The sequence below is a fragment of the Pinus tabuliformis genome, chromosome 2_1 (assembly GCF_031772625.1).
Source record: "Pinus tabuliformis cultivar Carrire ecotype Pingquan chromosome 2_1, CPIR1, whole genome shotgun sequence".
Lineage (NCBI taxonomy): Eukaryota > Viridiplantae > Streptophyta > Pinopsida > Pinales > Pinaceae > Pinus > Pinus tabuliformis.
The window spans coordinates 193,783,167-193,800,662 of NC_142299.1; the positions used below are offsets into that span (position 1 = coordinate 193,783,167).

Consider the following 17,496-nt stretch of genomic DNA (forward strand, 5'->3'; position numbering starts at 1 on the left):
ATGGGGCTCATGCATTACTTTCTTGGTATGGAAGTATGGTAGGGAGATGGGGAGTTATTTGTGTCTCAGGGAAAGTATGCCAACAAGATACTCAAGACACCGGCATGGAGAGCAACAAAGCCATGGAGACTCCTCTAGCAAGTAACTAGAGGAAGGAGTATGCTACTTTAGGGGAAGTAATGTAAGCTATTGTTTATAGGAAACTTATGGGTTCACTCATGTACTTGGTGAACACATGACTAGATGTGTGCTATGTAGTTAACCAACTTAGTTAAGTGATGGTTAGGCATACCAACCTGTATTGGAAGCCAACAAAGAATGTGTTAAGATACCTCAGGAGAACTTCTCAATAACGAGTATGGCAGAAACAGACAAAGGGAGTGAAGCTTCAAGGCTTCACCAATGTAGATTGGGAAAGAAGTCCATCTGACCAGAAGAGCACATCAGGACAGATATTCAGTATTGGTTCAACGGTAGCTTCTTAGTACAGTAGGAAACAAAGTTTGGTTACAGTCAGTTCAGCAAAGGCAGAGTAAATCACTACGAGTCAGGAATCATGTGAGGCCATCTAGATGAGGATGATCATGGTTGGTTTGTCTGCTCTAAAAATGGATCTAACTATGATAACCAAAGTTGTATCAAAATCTCTGAAAATCCAGTTTTTAATGATCTGTCCAAGCATATTGATATCCAATATTATCATTTCCGAGATTGTGTATTGAGGCAGATTATGTTGTTAGAGTACATTCCCATGGAGGATCAAGATGCTAACATTTTGACAAAGGCATTGTCATGATGTAAATTCGAGTTTCAAGTTACAAGATTGGGGTAGCTGATAATCCCTTTATTGTTGAGAGGGAGTGTTGAGAAATGGAAACAAGAAATACCAGTTTAATTTGTCCTCGAATTAAACTGAGAATTAAAATTGAATTCTATTCTCATAACAACTTGTAAATAGTTAATTAAGTTTAATTAACTTAATTAGCTTAGGAATTTCGAGCTGTAATTCTTTCTGTATACAAGTTACGTATCTGTTCTCTTTAAGTTTTATGGGTCTAGTATGAGTTTATATTGAGTTGGAAATTAAATCACTCAATTTAGTAAGTTAGTTCAATTAAATTAGTTCCAAACTATTTGAGGAACTAACATAGAGTTAACAGTTAGTTGGTGCACTAGTGCATCCACAAGTGCCACTCTAGTTAACTGAAGATGCCCTCATCATAAACTCATGCATGTCGATTCTGAGAAAGGCACAGTTGAGACTAGAGTGCAAGGATAATGTCCTATCAATTGTATTTTTTACTGTAGTGTAAATATCATGCATGCATCAGAGATTGATCCTATGTTTGGATTGTGCAGTTTTGGAAGTATGAATTCCCTTTAAATGCAGGCTATTCATCCTAGGAATTGCGCAAGAGATTGGCCTTGGAGAGCTGGAAAATTGGCTAAGTGTTGGCCAAGAGCTTGCTTGTGAGGTGAGAGAGTTGAGCATACTTGTGTGGAATTGTTCTAGTGAGAACAAGCTTTGTATCTTCACTCATGTTTTTGATATATGCAATATAAATAGTCATGTTTTGAGCAGAGGGTTTCCCCAGATACATCTTGTTTTATGTGCCATTGATTTTTATTCTTCTTGATCATATTTTTTTCATCTATCTATTAGCTTCTATTGGTTGAAATTAGAAGTAGATTCTTGTCCTGTTCTTTAGTACATTGCATGAGCTTGTGAATCTATAGGATTTTATACATATAATATTATATTATAAAGTAAAGGGGATGCCAATGCTAACAAAAAGTGTTTTCCTTATTCAATTAAATAGTCCAAAGGAGGGGCATCTACCCCTGGATGAGAGCTTGGAAGGTGCCCGGAGACCCATGAGGGTAGTAGCAATCCACAAGCCACAATGTCATGAGAATTCTTGGCCATTCAAGATAAGGGTTAGTGGTGGATGAGATCTTTTTGGTTAGAGGATGTTAGGTTTGGTACCTTGGTTGTGTGAGGGACTAGAGGATACATAGATACTTATGAGGATTGTATGAATCCTGGAGCTGCAATGTTGTGAGAATCCTTAGCCAACTCATATGGACACCTTGGAGGTGTTGGTACTGCCAAAGGGACTACAATTGAAATGAAGGGGTTGCACCACTTTGATGTGGGTTGATGGGGGATGTGATCCTGTTTGTTGGAAGTTTCTAGGTTTGTTACCTTAGCCTTGCTATATTTGGTATAAGGCATGTACCTAGATTGAGAATCCAACATTGATAGGAGTCATGAACCTAGCACAAGGGTGACTTATCACTGAGAGAACTAGACCAACAGAATCTATAACTAGGAGGAATGTTTGAGGCCCATAGTTAGGTAAAAAAATGATCACATAAGTGATCAAATATATATCAATTGCATGTTTTATGGATTTTCTTGGCATGTTTTATGTCATGCTATTACATGGTTCTTTTTATTATGGATTCACTGTCCACATGGATTTATGTTTTTCTTAAATTATGTGTATCTTTTTTGTTATGTTTGAAATTATTGAGTTTTTTTGTAAATAGTGTCAACCCTACTAGTAGGGTTTATTACATTATGTCTTCCTTAACCAATTCTACTTCCCCATGTCTTGTTGCTTTCTACTTCTTCTCATGAATGAACATGTGGAACATGCCACACATCTAATTTTCCAAATCTGGTTATGAAGTTTCTACCCAAAGTACCTAGAGATATTTTCTTTTTGTAGAAATTATTGTGTAGATTCGAAAATGCTCATGAAATTTACTAAATCACACGACTCGAAGCTACTCTACTGCTATGCAAAATCAATTTACAATCTAGAACACAAATCACAGATATGCAAAAGGAAACATCACATATGCACAAATATTTATCTAAGGTAAAACAAAAACTCAAAACCCCTTCCTATATGTATTGCATTAATCAAAGAATAGTGATGAATACATATGATTTCTTAAGCGTGAGCACAAACTGCAAGTGTATAATCTACCCCTCTGCTTGAATGTCTGACTCTAGGAAACACTTAGCCAATTTTCAAGCCCTCTATTCTCTTATTAACTTGTCGTTCCTTGAGGAATTAGGCACCTATTAATTAGGAAAATTACTCAATTGGAATTACACAATTCATTTAGGCTCATCCTCTAACTACAAGCACCACTTGTACACATTGGAATAGACTACAATTGATATTACACTACTTTGGAATCTCCATCTCAACTGGGTAGCTTTAACTCTCTACATGCATGAGCTAATTTAGGCTAATTGATCACTGAGTGTGGTCAAAGTTACACTTCCACAACTTGACCTTCCACTAGTTCCTCCAACAGTTAGAACTAGTTTAACTGACAATAACTCAATTAAATAACTGAAATAAATTGCTACAACTGAAATTAACTCAACCTAGGCTCCTAAAATTTAGGAATCATTGCAAAAAATTGAACTTCATATCCCTAAATCGAATTAAATAAGATAACTGAGCGACAACAACCATGTCACCTTAGTTAACTCATCTAAGTTGTATGTTGATGTGGAATTTCGAATTTTCACAATTTGACTAAGGAAAAATCAATTTAAGAATTTTTGCTACATTTTTCAACACTCCCTCTCAGCAAGAAAGGGATTCTCAGCTACCCTGTTTTGGCACCTTTGGAATGTAATGCATGCAACACTTCTCTTTTTTGTTTCTGCTATTGCAACATCTGCAACTAAGAAACATCAAAAAATAAATAATAAATAAAAATAATCATTGACTCAATTTGCAACTATCTATTGGGAAAATTGTGCCACTGTTGACTCTACTACTGAGCCTTCTTCTCTGCTATTAAGACTCCTATGCACTAATCAATATTTGAATGAAATTCATCCTCCTACTACTGAATACTATGGGCCCCCATATCAAGGGTAATGATCCATGAGGAGAACACCTCAATGGGCCCCCATATCAAGGGTAATGATCCATGAGGAGAACACCTCAATGGGCCCTACCCAAATTTCTACACTCTTGGGATTAGGGCTTCACATTACCCCACCTCACACTTCAAGGTATGGATAAGTGTGCTCCCTCTACCCACTTAGCTTGAAATTTCCCCCCTCTAGAGTTCTTTGGTTGACTAGATATCTCCACTCTACCTCCTTTTAGCTTCTCCATTTGTGGTTGCTCCACAACATCCCAAGGCTCCTTCTTTGGCTTCCTTTTGACAGTTAAATGATGCTCCCTCTCAACCACCATGTCTCTAACCCTTGCCTTTCTCCTCAAGGCTTTGTATTCATCTTCTACCTCAAGTTCATAAAGGTTCTTAACTCAAACCCTAATCTACCTCACCTATCTTGTGGCTATGTGTCTCAAGGATGCTTTCCATTTATTGAAGATCACATCATAACGATAGTCTTCTAAAACTGCAATGAAGAGGATATTTTTCTTTCGATTCAGAACAATCATCACATCCTTGAGTATGAGAGGGGAGCCTAAATCCCTATGAAAGGTGTTTTTACCAATCTTAGTCACATTGTACCTTCCATCATCTCCCATCTCAATGTGCATCTGGAGATATTTTTCCTCCAAATCATTGAAAAAATATATATTCCCCAGCATGTCGAATGAGGAAGACCAATCCAAGTACCACACACTCCCCATCACAGTGCATGCCATGCACGCTGTTATCACTGAAAATTCTAATGCCAAAATTTCAAAACCGCTCACATTAGTTTGATGCGCATAAAGCCTTTTTGTAGTTTCGCAGCGCAACATGTTTTAGATTGCGCTACGAAATTGGGGATTTGTTTGAATCCATAGCCAATATTTCGCAACCGACAAAGCACCATATCAGAAAATACACTTAGTAAGTCTATTGGGTTTTTCTTTGGATCAACACCATCAGACAACCATGGGGGAACAATGGCATCCTCAAAGCTTGCATCTTCTCCTCATGGATCATGTCTTGGCAGTGGCAGTTTTGCTAGAAGTAGTTCGCCAGTTGGTTCCATGACAAAGTTTTTTCCTCCTTTTCAGCATCCAAGTCATGAACTTTTGGAAGATCATGGTTTTAAATAGTACATCACTGTCTGTGGCTCAATCTCAAGCAACTTTGTTCATCGAGGATGCCTTGGCTAATCTGAGCGTAGGGCAAGATTACGATGGAGAACTGGGAAAAGAGGCCTATGAACTAAGCTGGCTGCGACAAGGTGGGAATTTATCTCAGTCGCCATTCAAGGATGGACTATATTGACCTGCATATCCACCAGAAAATTTGCGTGCAGCTGTTGATCTCCTTTTTCTAGAAGGAAGTTCTGGTCTCATCCTTGCAAAAAGAGCAATTTTTCTTTATTACTTATTTGATCGCCATTGGAATGTTCCTAACACGGACTGGAGAAATATAGTGGATGATTATGCTGGAACCTTTAGCATCACCAGAAATTTAGTTGTTGAATCATTAGTCTTTTATCTGTTGGATGATAATACAGAGGAGGCCTGTCGTCTTCTTCCAGAAATTGTCAGTCCGACTACACATCTGAAAGTGGCACATGTTTTACTTGAAAGGCAAAATCCAGATGCAGCTTTGATGGTCTTACGTTGCTAGTTTGGAATCACAGATGCAGGCTTCCAGAGGGCAGGTGTAGTTGCTCTTCCTGAGGCTGTGACGGCTGTCAAAGTCAGGCTTGAGTGTGGACTTCTAACTGAGGCTTATCTTTATCAGAAATCACACTGCCAACGAGTCAGAGCATAGCAAAACAAGTGGAAGCAGAGTTAGTAGCAAAAGAAATTGGGTGCCATTTGTTGCAAGTTTTGGAGGCGGTGAATTTTGTTCTTTTTTATTTACGAGGCTTTACTAGGTCATCTCTTCTTAACAGTCCAAAGCAGTCATACCCCAACTCCAGGCTCATACCTCGTTGCATCATCCTGTGGGTCTGGTCGCAGTGGGCCGAGTTTTATATTAAACCAGTCCTTTGTAGACGATGAAGGATTGCTAGGCAAATTATGGAGATCCCACTAGCAAGTGTTGGCAGATCAGACTTCACTGTTGCCATAAGCAACAAAGGCTTTGATATCCAAAAGGCATTGGAGTCCTCTGGCGCAGTTGTCCTGCAGTTCAAAGATGAGCATTCGAAGGCAGAATGGATGAAGGCGTTTGTTCACGCTATATATAAAGCATCTGCCCCTCTGTCCATGAGCATACCTGGAAAATGCTACCCCTTTTCATTCAATCAGTTAATATGGGTGGGGTATTTGAAAGAGCCTTGGATATGCTACGTTATCATGATGCCCACATGGCGGTGCTGTTTCATACTTCATGGTGTCCATTTTCAAAGTTATATCGATCTTTATATGATGACCTATCTTCAATGTTCCCAAAGATTTACCATGTAGTTGTAGAGGAGTCTGTTCTAATGCCCAGTGTTCTTTCGAGGAATGGAGTTCATAATTTTCCATCTCTCTTTCTACAGAACCAGACATCAAGGGTGCACTATCGAAGATTAAAAGACCTTGATTCACTTGTACATTTCTATAAGGAGATTACAGGTCTTATTACAGGTCAAACGGGGTCGGTTAAGGCGTATTTGGCATGTAAATTTAGCACTCCTGAGTGAAAATACACCACTTATTTTGAAGCATGCAATGCACATTCTCAACTTGAATAGAATTTGGTGTCGTTTAAAGTTTTCAAAAACAAGAAACTTTCAAGAAGGTGCTAAGAATGCAAGAGTATGGGCATCTCTGGCCTCTGTTTCTCTTGGTTAAGGCCCAGTACATAAACCAGAGTCCAACTGTTCTGAAAATAGGGAAATGTGGTCTAGGACATGATGAGACAGGGATTCTTTCATTTGTAGATTCTCACAGTGGCAAAGAACTTGAATCTTATAGGCTTTCCTATTCCATATTTCAAGTGAATCTTCTGCCAATGACAGATTCAACTGAGCAACGGCTACATCTTTTTGTTGATAACAATACAAGGGCACACTTGTTTCCTAGAACCAATGAAGCAATGACTATGTTTCTTAAACAGATGTCAAATATTTACTTATATTTTGTTGATATAGAAAAAGGATCAATCCAAGGTTATGGTATCAACAATTAGGACATGTCAGATATAGTGTTTAAGAATTATTGCTTCAAATCTAGAGAACTGTGGTCTGTATTGTTTCCTTCTAAATTGGAGAAAATTTTTGCCACTGTCACAAAAATCTAAATGAGGTGTGGAATGTTTATAGTGTGCTCAACCATTTACAGGCTCTTGTTGAGAAATCTGAGATCATCCAGATCCTAGAGGAAGAGAAAGAAGGTAATTTAACAATTACTGCAACTGATGGATATGACTACAATGGAGGAAGCAATGTTCTGAAGGTTTTGGGATACTTTAGTATTATTGGTCTACTTCGTGTACATTACCTTCTTGGAGATTATTACAGTGGACTCAAGTGCTTGGCAGCTATAGATGTTAACCAGAAAGGTGTCTACAATTCAGTGATTGGAAGCCATATCACAACTATTTATTATTATAGATTCGCCAACCCTATGTTGAGAAGGTATGTTAAGGCAATACGGGCCATCAATCAAGTTCTGTTGTATATAACAAGGATCAAACAGTTCCATCAAAAGTCTCCACAGTTTGACCAAATTCTGAAGAAAAATGAACAGATATATGCTCTATTGGCTATATGCTTCTCTATCTGTCCACAAATGAAGCTTGTTGAGGAAAATGTGAACAATCAGCTGAAAGGGAAGTATGGGGAGAAGATGGCAAGAATGCAGAGAAGTGATGAGGCTGTGTATGATGATTTTTTTTTTTCATATGCCTGTCCTAAATTTATTACTCCTTCAGTACCAAACTATGATGAAGCCCTTGTAAAAAATAGCCAGAATGCATATAGGCATCAGTTGAAGCTGTTCTTATCAGAAGTTATGACATACAAGCATAACACTCATGCAATTGATCATGATGGAGGAATTATATCAAATGCAGATGTTGACTTTTATATTGATGAGGATATCGTTCATATTGTTGAATCAAAGCCTTCAAAGCTATACGCTGATAACTTTATGCATCACATTATCAAGTGTGAAGAGATTATTAGTGATTTGGACAGAGTAAGCTTGAATAAGATGATTGCTGTTTTTGCATTATGGAAATGCCAGCTGTAATGAGGTCAAACATCCAAATTTTGTAATTAGAGAAGAGCAGTCTTAAGCCATGAAAAATGGCGATCATTTAGCTATGAAAGGAAGACTGTGCTTTTGAAATTACACAACAGTTTCGTAGCGCGCTACGAAACTGCTGTAGCTGCATGTTTCAATTCCGTTGATCAATTATGATTGATAAAGTGGCAAATCTTTTTGAAAGATTTTGTCATCACACAGATACATGAAAACGGTGGACAGCACATCAAGGACATGGCACTCCATCTTGGGTAATTAAAGGATAAAGAACATGGCTAATTACTTCCGAATATCTTTGAGGAAAACAAAGGCATAAAAATAGGGAGAGTGTCTTGTTTCTCAGCAGAGGTAAAAGGATACGACATTAAAGGCCAGCAAGCAGCTACAAACATCCATCACAGCCACCGCCAGAAGGAAAGCAGATGTCAAAGAACGAAGTTCATTGTAATTAAAGCCATCAAGCATGTAATATGGAGTTAGAGTCATAGTAGATTTAGAACTCTTAAAAACTACAGTCAGCACTTTGTTGCATTTATTAGTTAGTTAAAAGTTGATAGGTGTCTTTAGAGGAAGTGATCGAATTCCCCTCATGCTGGAGGAGGAATCTCGATCAATTAGAATAAGAATTTTATATATAGCTGAAACAACAATGTAATTGGGGTTGGAAATTTGATGAATAGAGCATTGTTTTGGCTTATGTAAAGACAGAGTTTTCAGTAATATAATTTGAGCTTCTTTACTTCTCAGGATTCATGAGGGATTTCTATATTCAGAATGTATGATTTTATCTTTTCCTTTATGTCTTTTTACAGTTACATTGGTGTACAATCACTTAGAATTCACTGATTGTGCTCTGACTTCCTGTGTGCACTTATGAGCTGTGGTTCCATATGTGTGTTGTGTTTTGAACATTTAAATGCTAAGTGCCCTGACTTCCATGTAAAGGCAGCAACATTATTTACTGAGTTGTTGTTGACTCCATAGGCCCAATGGAAACTTGTTTAATGTTTTTCCAGCCTTCATATTTATCAATGTTATTTCACAAGAGTTAGCCATCTTATTATTAGTCAAAATCAATAACCCTTGAGAGAGAGCCCTCTCAGGCTAAGGAGGCTAAGCCTTAGTCTAAAGATTGGTTTGAAATAGTTACTTGAAGTCTTCCTGGTTTGCAGCCTTCCAGGGCTTGATTTTGAGATAACACACGCGATGAGAGTGAAGTCAAGCTTGAACTGTGAAGCCAAAGCTTCACCTACTACTAATACTACAAGATCCTTCTTGTTTGTCTTTTTGTGAGGACACTTTGTGGCATAGTTCCCAAATTCACGGCAATTGAAACACTTGAGTTTGGACAAGTCTTTCTTATTTTCCCTTTGACTGGAATCAACGTCACCTTGGGACTTCTTTCCCTTGACCTTCATTCCTTTTTTGAATAATGCAAAGTCCTCTTCCACTTCTTTGGATGAGGTCACATCTCTGGTATTCTGCCTTATTTCCTCCTGTACCAAGTTGGACCATAAGCACTCCCAATTAGTAGTTTCTCCCTCCCATTTACCAAATCTTCGCAGCTGCGATAGATCTTGGGAAATCCTAGAAGGGCTAGGCTTACCAGGTCATCTTATTCAATAGTAACACCAACTTTACCAAGTTCATCACAACAATGTGTGAACCTCCCCAAGTACTACGAAATAGTGTCACTCCTCTGCATCTTGATAATTTGAAGTTTATCCTTGAGCGCCAGCTTCCTATGGTCACTACTATTCTGGAAAAAATCTGTTAGTGTTTGCCACATGTCATGCATAGTCTCTTTCCCATGGAGATTTGAGACAATATAGTCTTGTACTCCCTCCAATATGATTCTCCTGGCCTTGGCTACACATTTCTTCCATTTTGCTTCATCTTGAGTATTAGCTATTGCTGGTTTTAGGATGTCATTATCAAAATTTTCCTTCAATCCACTATCTTCCTGAACTATCTCCATGTAGTCCTTCCAAGCAACATAATTAAAGCTTCCCTCAAGGGAATACTCGAGTCTTGGTCCATAGAAAGCCATCCTTCTAGCTCTGAAGAACTAATCTTGTAAATTCGATCCTCCTGCAATAACAATTTCAAAATTTCTCTACTATGAATCCTGTTTTGATACCATGTAGATATTATCATGTAGATTTGAATATTCTCATATAATTTACTAAATCATAACACTCGAAGCTACTCTATTGATCTGCGGAAATCAATTCAAAATATAGAACACAAATCATAGTGATGCAAAAGGAAACATCGCACAAGCACAAAGATTTATCTAGGAGAAAGAAACTCTTGAAAACCCCTTCCTATCTATATTGCATTAATCAAAAAATAGATATGAATGCATACTCTTCCTCAATCTTGAGCACAACCCGTAAGTGTAGAGTCTATCTTTCTTCGTGATTGACTCACTCTGGCCAACACGTGGCCAATTTTCAAGCCCTCCAAGCTCCTATTTCCTTGTGTTGTTCCTTGAGGAATTACGCCCTTATTAATTAAGTAAATTCCTCATTTTGATTTTTTCAATTCCTTTAGCCTCATCCTCTAGCTGCATGCACCACCTGTACACCTCAGAATACTCTACAACTGATAGTACACTGCCTTGTAATCTCCATCTCAAATGGGTAACTTTAATTCTCTACATGCATGAGATAATTTAGGCTAATTGATTAGTTAGCTGGTCGATCACTGAGTGTGGTTGAAGTTACACTTCCACAACTTGACCTTCCATTATTTTCTTCAACAGTTATAACTAGATTAACTAACAATAACTCAATTTAACTTGAGTAGATTTCTACCACTGAAATTAACTCATCCTAGGTGACGGGCCTCTAAATTAGACATAAATTAAGGCCCGTGCCTCTAAATTAGACATAAATTAAGGCTCATCTAGCCATCCTTCAACACATTAAACCTCTCTTTTTGCATTAGATAATGTATTATTAAGTTTAATATGTTCATTAGGACTTTTTATGGATAATTTCATATTTGTGCCCAATATTATTTATTTTTGTGGAATATTGTGAGAAAATTGGGTAGATTATGAAGATTTGGAGGAGGAGATAATATCGGGACCTACTCCCTACTATAGAAGGATCCATATCAAATAATAAATCAACAAGATATTCTGAATTATGGCATAGATTGTGGAGCTCCAATGATTGAGAAAATCTAGGAATGTGTTCTCTGCCATTTAATGCATATTCCTAGTACTGGGAACCCAATCCACTAATCAAGGGATTTTGGAAGGGAAATCTTCCTCCTTTCATGGGGAATTATTCCGAATCATTTTTTATAAGTACCAAGTCAAATTTTCCTCTAGGGTTGGTTTTTATTAGTCTTCTTGTGGAGAGAACTCATATTTTTGCAGCTCCACTGTCATTTCTTGTAAGGATGTAATTGTATTGATGGATATAATGAAAATTAGTTTCATGTTCAGCTTATAAATCTTGGTCTCCTCCCTAGGTCTCTGACTTCCCTTGGGCTTGGCCACCCCAGGAGACTCAAAGCCCTTTTGTATCATTTGCTTTTCTTCTTTTCACTTCATATTCACATGCATCTCTTATTCCTGCCTTTTTTCTATTTTTGCATTTAGTATTAATGATTTCTTGTTGTAGGATTAGGTTAAATGTTTGAAGTAAGTTATTTTGTAGGATCACAAGCATCATTTCATCATTTTAAAATCTTTGGAAGTTCATAGTAATCATTGAGTCGCCTATATTAGTTTGCTTATTCCGAAATCTATGTTTCTCAAAGTCCTTTGTGGCAAATAACATTAAATTTATGCTATTTTTTAGAGAATTCTAATGAGCATGAAATGAGTTCATTCCACTTGCATTAGATCACAAAAATATTCTATTTAATAATAGAAAATAACCGATTTCATTTTCACTTGATTTAGTTCATGATCTTTACTTTGTGCAATTAGAATATGTTTCTTTCCTTGTATTTTCTTTCTTGCAATAGGTTAAGATTTCCATTTTGATCATTTCATTTTCTGCAATTAGTTTAGGATCTAAATTTATTCCATTCACCCCGTTACATCATGAAATCAAAGGAATGAAACATTTTATGTTGAACATATAGTGCCGATACCTCTTATTTTGTATGAACCCCGGGTTGATAATTAAAGTTGGTAGCCTTGAGAGTTGCAACATTCTTGTTGCAATAATGTGGCTCATCACCTTTTGGTTTTGTTTTCGGGGAGGTGTCAAAGTATGAATTGCTTTCTTCCCTGGTTGATTCATTTGTTTTAATTTTTGAAAAAAAAAAAAATCATTAGAGATATTTCATTTTAAAAATAAAAAATTTCATTGCACTATCATTCTTATTAAAAAAAAAATACTTCTCCAACAACAACCCCCTCATTTGATCATGTGGTGCAGTAAGAGACACATCACCATTCATTTTTGCAGGTAGAAGAAGAAGAGGTGACAGAGAAGGTAAAAGAAATGGATTGAGATGATGACAGTGAAGAAGATCTTCTTGGATTTCCCATCCAAGATAATAATGTCAGTGTGCATATGAAGAACATCCATCCATATTTTCTTCCAAAATTTTATGGTCTAAGGACAGAGGATCTAGAAACCTTTCTCTTTGAAATTGAGATCCTTTGTAGATCTTATGGTTACTTAATAAACACTAAAAAATTGAGATTGTTTCCAGCAATTTTGAAGGATAGAGCTCTTAAATGGTTCATGAGCTTAGATACTAATTCAATAAGATCATGGAATGATATGCAAAATATATTTCTAGAAAAATAAAAAGACCATGATCTTAAAGAAGAAATCTTTAAAATTAATAAAAAAGAAGATGAGAGCCTTGAGGATTTGACAGAGAGGTTCATGTATAACGTTAAGAGCATAAAATTACATCATTTAGGACCAGATACACTAAAAAAACTCTTACTTAGAAAAATTAGGGATGAACGAATTGATCTCCTTGATCTCATCAGTAGAGGTGATGTATACCAATTATCATTTGAAGAAAATTGTGAAACATGTAAACACATATCAAGAGGAAGAGAAAGAGTAAGTAAATCAGCATCAAGATTGGTAAGTCAAGCTAAACATAGAAATTTGTTTGATGACTTTAAAACAAAAATTCTTAGCAATGTAACCAAATAAGTAGAAATGTTAAGAATACAAAATGAGCAAAAAAAATATGTTGATATTTTTGTTCTCCATGAAGAATCACATGATGTTAAATATTGCCCCTCATTATCAAGGTTGAAGGAAGTTTAGCAAGAGGACAATGGAGCAATTCAATTGCCAATGCAACTATGTTATGTAGCTCCGAGAGGACCATGGCAGCCTAGTGAACCTAGTATGATGCAAGAGCCTAATTCACCAATTCAAGGTTATGCATATCCACCTCAAAGTAATTGGAACACAACCTTTCCTTGGAAACAATGGCCATCTCAACCCCAAAACCAATCTTGGTAGCAAGGGCCATCTCAACCCCAAAACCAATCTTGTCAACAAGGTTGGCAAGGAAATTATGGGAGCCATCCACAATATCCTTAGTATTTTCCTCAATATCCTCCATACCCAACTCCATGTTATCCCTACCATTCACCTCCACCACAAACACAACCCCAAACACATCCATCTCAAATATCCACTCCCTCTCAACTACCTATACCACCATTTCCAAACCCACCTAATGAAGTAGCTCAACCCACTTACAATGTTGAGGTACAAAACTTCCAAACATATCCTTTTGATCTAAATTGTATTCATCTTAGCTTAGGAAGAATATCACAAAAAAAGAGATTATATTGACGTCGTTGAAGGATCACATTCAGAAGAATAATATTCAGATGATAATACCGAAGGATCATGGGTTGCACTTGATGAAGATCAGACATCAAAATCAGAGATTGAGAAAGTTCCCTCATAGTTAGCATCAAATCCTCCATGTGTTCAAGAGAAAAATCAATAAAAAGAGAAAGATTTAAAGGTCATGGAAGAAGAAGACATCCGAGATGATCCAACTCAGCAAGTGGATTGGGGGCATCACAACTATATTGAAATATGGTTCCAGACAGTCATTAAGTTGCAGCGACACTCTCTTCTTCAACTCTACTTGATATCATCAAAGTCAAATAATTTGATCTCTCAAATTAAGGTACATGTTAAAGCACACATTTCAAGCCTACACATTAGTTTGTTTGTCTTCTTGATGTGCACATGGTTCCATTATAAGTATTCTTATACTTGAAAGTGATTTTTTTTTCAAGTAGAGTAGGGTAGAAAAAATAAAAAAAAATTAATGAAAAATAAGAGAAAAAAAAAACTCAAGTGAAAACCTCCTTTGAGGTGCTTGAAATTGGCTCATTTATTGAAACCTCCATGAGGAACACAGCCTTTCCTTGGAAACATTGGCCATCTCAACCCCAAAACCAATCTTGGCAACAAGGTTAGCAAGGAAATTATGGAAGCTATCCACAATATCCTTAGTATTTTCCTCAATATACTCCATACCCAAATCCATGTTATCACTACCATTAACCTCCACCACAACCACAACCCCAACCACACCCATATCAAATATCACTCCAACTCAACTACCTATATCACCATTTCGAGACCCACCTAATGAAGTAGATCAAGTCACTTACAATGTTGAGGTATAATACTTCCAAACATCTCCTCTTGATCTAAATGGTATTCATCTTACCTTAGGAATAATATCACAAAAAAGAGATTATATTGATTTCATTGAAGGACCACATCCAGAAGAAGAAGATTCAAATGAGAATACCAAAGGATCATAGGTTGCACTTGATGAAGATCAGACATCAAAATCAAATATTGAGAAAGTTCCCTCATGGTTACCATCAAATATTCCATGTGTTCAAGAGGACAATGAACAAAAAGAGGAAGATTTAAAGGTCATGGAAGAAGAAGAAGACATCCAAGCTGATCTAGCTCAGCAAGTGTGTTATGGCCTAAATCTACCTTAGGTTGAGAAAGACAGGATCTAGGGTAACATCAAACCACGCTTAACCTAGTAGTTAGCCCTACTAGGTCGGGAGGGGGCTCTTTCCTTGTCGTCTCAGGAAAATATAGCAAATAATGTAGGAGATGATTAATATAAAGACTAATTTTAGGCTAGGTATATGCTCAGAGGAGTTTGATTGAATTTAATGTTGGTTTGCTGGCTCAAATGTGAAAGGCAGATTTGGGTCCGGGGAATGGACTCATTCTTGCAGAGGCTTCTATGGGGCGAGGTAGGTAAATGGTTTAGTAGGTTAGATTGAGTGAGATGGAGAGTCTTAATACTGGTGAGGAGTTGGACAGGGCATGAAATTCTCAGGGATCCTCTTCAAACAGTTGAAAACATAAATAACTAAACAAACCCTAGGTAGAGCACTGCAACATCAATGAATTCTACCTTTATCTTTGATTCATTTAGTTAAGTTGAACAGAAAGTGATGATGGCATACATAAACACATGTAAACTTGCATTACAGAAGGAAAAAAAATACCAAATCAAGTTGCCACAAGAATCCCACAAAATGCTGCAAACCATGGTCTATTCCTTTGACAAACTGCAGAGATGAATGTACAATAATTCTCAAAGCATTCTCAAGAGTCCAACCTTCTGCCAAATTCCAACCCCTACACTATGAAATTCATAAAATACATACATTTTCTCATCCTTGTACGAAGGGAATTGAGCTCAACCATTTTCTTCAAAATAGAATTAGTTACATTAAACTTGGACCGAATTTCTGAAAATTGGTGTTGAAGATGAACTTGTATCTCCTAAACCATAGTACCTGTTACAAAATTGAAAGAGGTTTTTGTAGATAAGGTCATGTTGGAGAAATATCTCTCTCAAATTTTTGAAATTCATTTCTAGTTGCTCGTAATTTGTGCCACAAAATCATCTCTAAAACATAAAATCATTAAAAATTTAAATATGTGAAAATGAGCTGTAAAGATCTAGTCACATATCCCAAGTCATGACACCTGTGAATAAACAGAAAGAGGTTTTTGTTATATGACTCATGATTAACAAAAAAATCCTTGGAGTTTGAAAAATTACTTTCCATCTGTTGTAAAATGGCACCGTACTAAAATGACTGAAACAGTAAAAAATATGAAAAATTTGCTTTGTTTTAATGTAGGCTCCAAATATCACTGTATATCTCCCACATAGTAACACCTGTGCATAAAATGAAGGAGGTTTTTGTTATTTGGTATGTGATGAACAAAAATTCAAGTTCACTTTTGAAAAATTCCTTACCATTATTTCAGAAACTGATTTTGTACTAAAATTGTCATTATGTGTATCAACTGACCTCAAAACATGCATAACCAAGAATCACTCATTCATTTTGATCATATCTTCTAATACGAGAGCCGATTACGGGAATGTGATATATCGTTGGAAACATTTTTCTGATATTTTTCTGATGGAAACACTTGTGACATTTTTTGTGCTGAAAATCATGTGCAAAACATCTAACAAAACTAGACATAGCAAGAGCTCATGTTGATCCCTGGTGACAGGCTACGAAGACTGGAACTAACAAAGTGGACTGGGGGCATTACAAATATATTGAAATATGGTTCTAGAAAGTCATTAAGTTGCAGCAACACTCTCTTCTTCAACTCTGTGTGATGTCATCAAAGTCAAATCATTTGATCTCTCAAATTTGGGTACATTTCAAAGCATACATTTCAAGCCTACACATCAGTTTGTTTGTCATCTTGATGTGCACATGGCTCCATTGGAGGTATTATCATGCTTGAAATTGCTTTTATTTTCCAAGTTGAGTAGGGTAGAAAAATAAAAAATGTAAATGAAAAATAAGAGAAAAAATAAAAATATCAGGTTAAAACCTCCTTTGAGGCACTTGAGATTGGCTCATTTATTGAAAATCTCCATGAGGCAGTCAATGGGTTGGAAAAAAAAGAAAAAAAGAGAAAAAGAAAAGATCCTAGGTGAAAACCTCCTTTGGGACACCTAGGTAGATCTATTAGTTGAAAACCTCATTGAGGTGGCTAGCAGGCTTAGAGTTAGAAAATAAGAAGGAAAAAACACAAAATCTTTGCTCCATGATGAATCTAGGTGCTCTCCAACAGCTGCAAGCGACAAAAAAAAGTTGGCACAAAAAAAAAAATTGGTCAAAATTCTAGTCAAAGGAAGTCAAACTTTGATTTTCTCCTCCTTTGCTCAGATTCTCCAGAAGGGCCAAGGCTAAGCCAATCCATCACCATTGTCTATTACACCATCCACCCATCATTCCCAAGTTTTCTCTATTCATTTTCTTTGTTGTCCTAAAATAATATAGGAATGC

At 36.7% G+C, this 17,496-nt stretch overlaps 2 protein-coding genes and 1 pseudogene across 2 annotated transcripts; all 3 read left to right on the plus strand.

Moving 5' to 3' along the window:
- LOC149199384 (UDP-glucuronic acid decarboxylase 4 pseudogene) overlaps positions 1–5,733 on the plus strand; it is a 43,756-nt pseudogene extending 38,023 nt beyond the window's left edge.
- A 487-nt stretch (positions 5,734–6,220) lies between these two features.
- Positions 6,221–6,595, plus strand: LOC149199385 (5'-adenylylsulfate reductase-like 5). Its single transcript, XM_089400561.1, has one exon. The coding sequence runs from the start codon at positions 6,221–6,223 to the stop codon at positions 6,593–6,595; it is 375 nt and encodes a 124-aa protein (XP_089256687.1).
- Positions 6,596–6,702: 107 nt separating this feature from the next.
- Positions 6,703–8,147, plus strand: LOC149199386 (uncharacterized). Its single transcript, XM_089400562.1, has 2 exons — positions 6,703–6,891; positions 7,236–8,147. The coding sequence occupies exons 1-2, from the start codon at positions 6,703–6,705 to the stop codon at positions 8,145–8,147; spliced, it is 1,101 nt and encodes a 366-aa protein (XP_089256688.1).
- The last annotated feature ends 9,349 nt before the right edge of the window (positions 8,148–17,496 follow it).